At 47.8% G+C, this 320-nt stretch overlaps 1 protein-coding gene across 1 annotated transcript in view; it reads right to left on the bottom strand.

Annotated features, from left to right (window-relative positions):
* LOC105817045 (liver carboxylesterase 1-like) overlaps nucleotides 1–320 on the bottom strand; it is a gene marked incomplete at its 5' end in the record, with an annotated part of 42,210 nt that overhangs the window by 28,920 nt on the left and 12,970 nt on the right. The window contains one exon of the mRNA XM_012652659.1: nucleotides 191–295. Coding sequence (XP_012508113.1) covers nucleotides 191–295 — 105 coding nt within the window. The remainder of the gene's footprint in view (nucleotides 1–190; nucleotides 296–320) is intronic.

Below are 320 nucleotides of genomic sequence, written 5' to 3' on the forward strand. Positions count from 1 at the left end.
TGTAATTTTTCACCATGTTATTTTTGGACTTCTGATATCTGAGGTACGCTACAATAAAAAACGAAAAGAAAATTCCCCATTGAGATCCAGAAACTGCTGAGAGTTGAAAAACTATCCCAAGAGGACAGCTGTAAAGATGAGGCCTGGCGCCATAGCTACAGGCTGGGGGCACTAGCAGGGACCCACCTACCATTTTTAGGGTGGTCTCCAAGAGCTCCTCCTCTGTCTTCTGGCGCAGGCAGTGAACCATGACAGCCGAGGTGGTGGTTTTACACCCAGCAGTGATGGCAACTTTCTGCAAAGATCACAGGCAGCAAGAG

This window comes from Propithecus coquereli, unplaced genomic scaffold, assembly GCF_000956105.1.
Source record: "Propithecus coquereli isolate 6110/MARCELLA unplaced genomic scaffold, Pcoq_1.0 Scaffold395, whole genome shotgun sequence".
NCBI classification, from domain to species: Eukaryota; Metazoa; Chordata; class Mammalia; order Primates; family Indriidae; genus Propithecus; species Propithecus coquereli.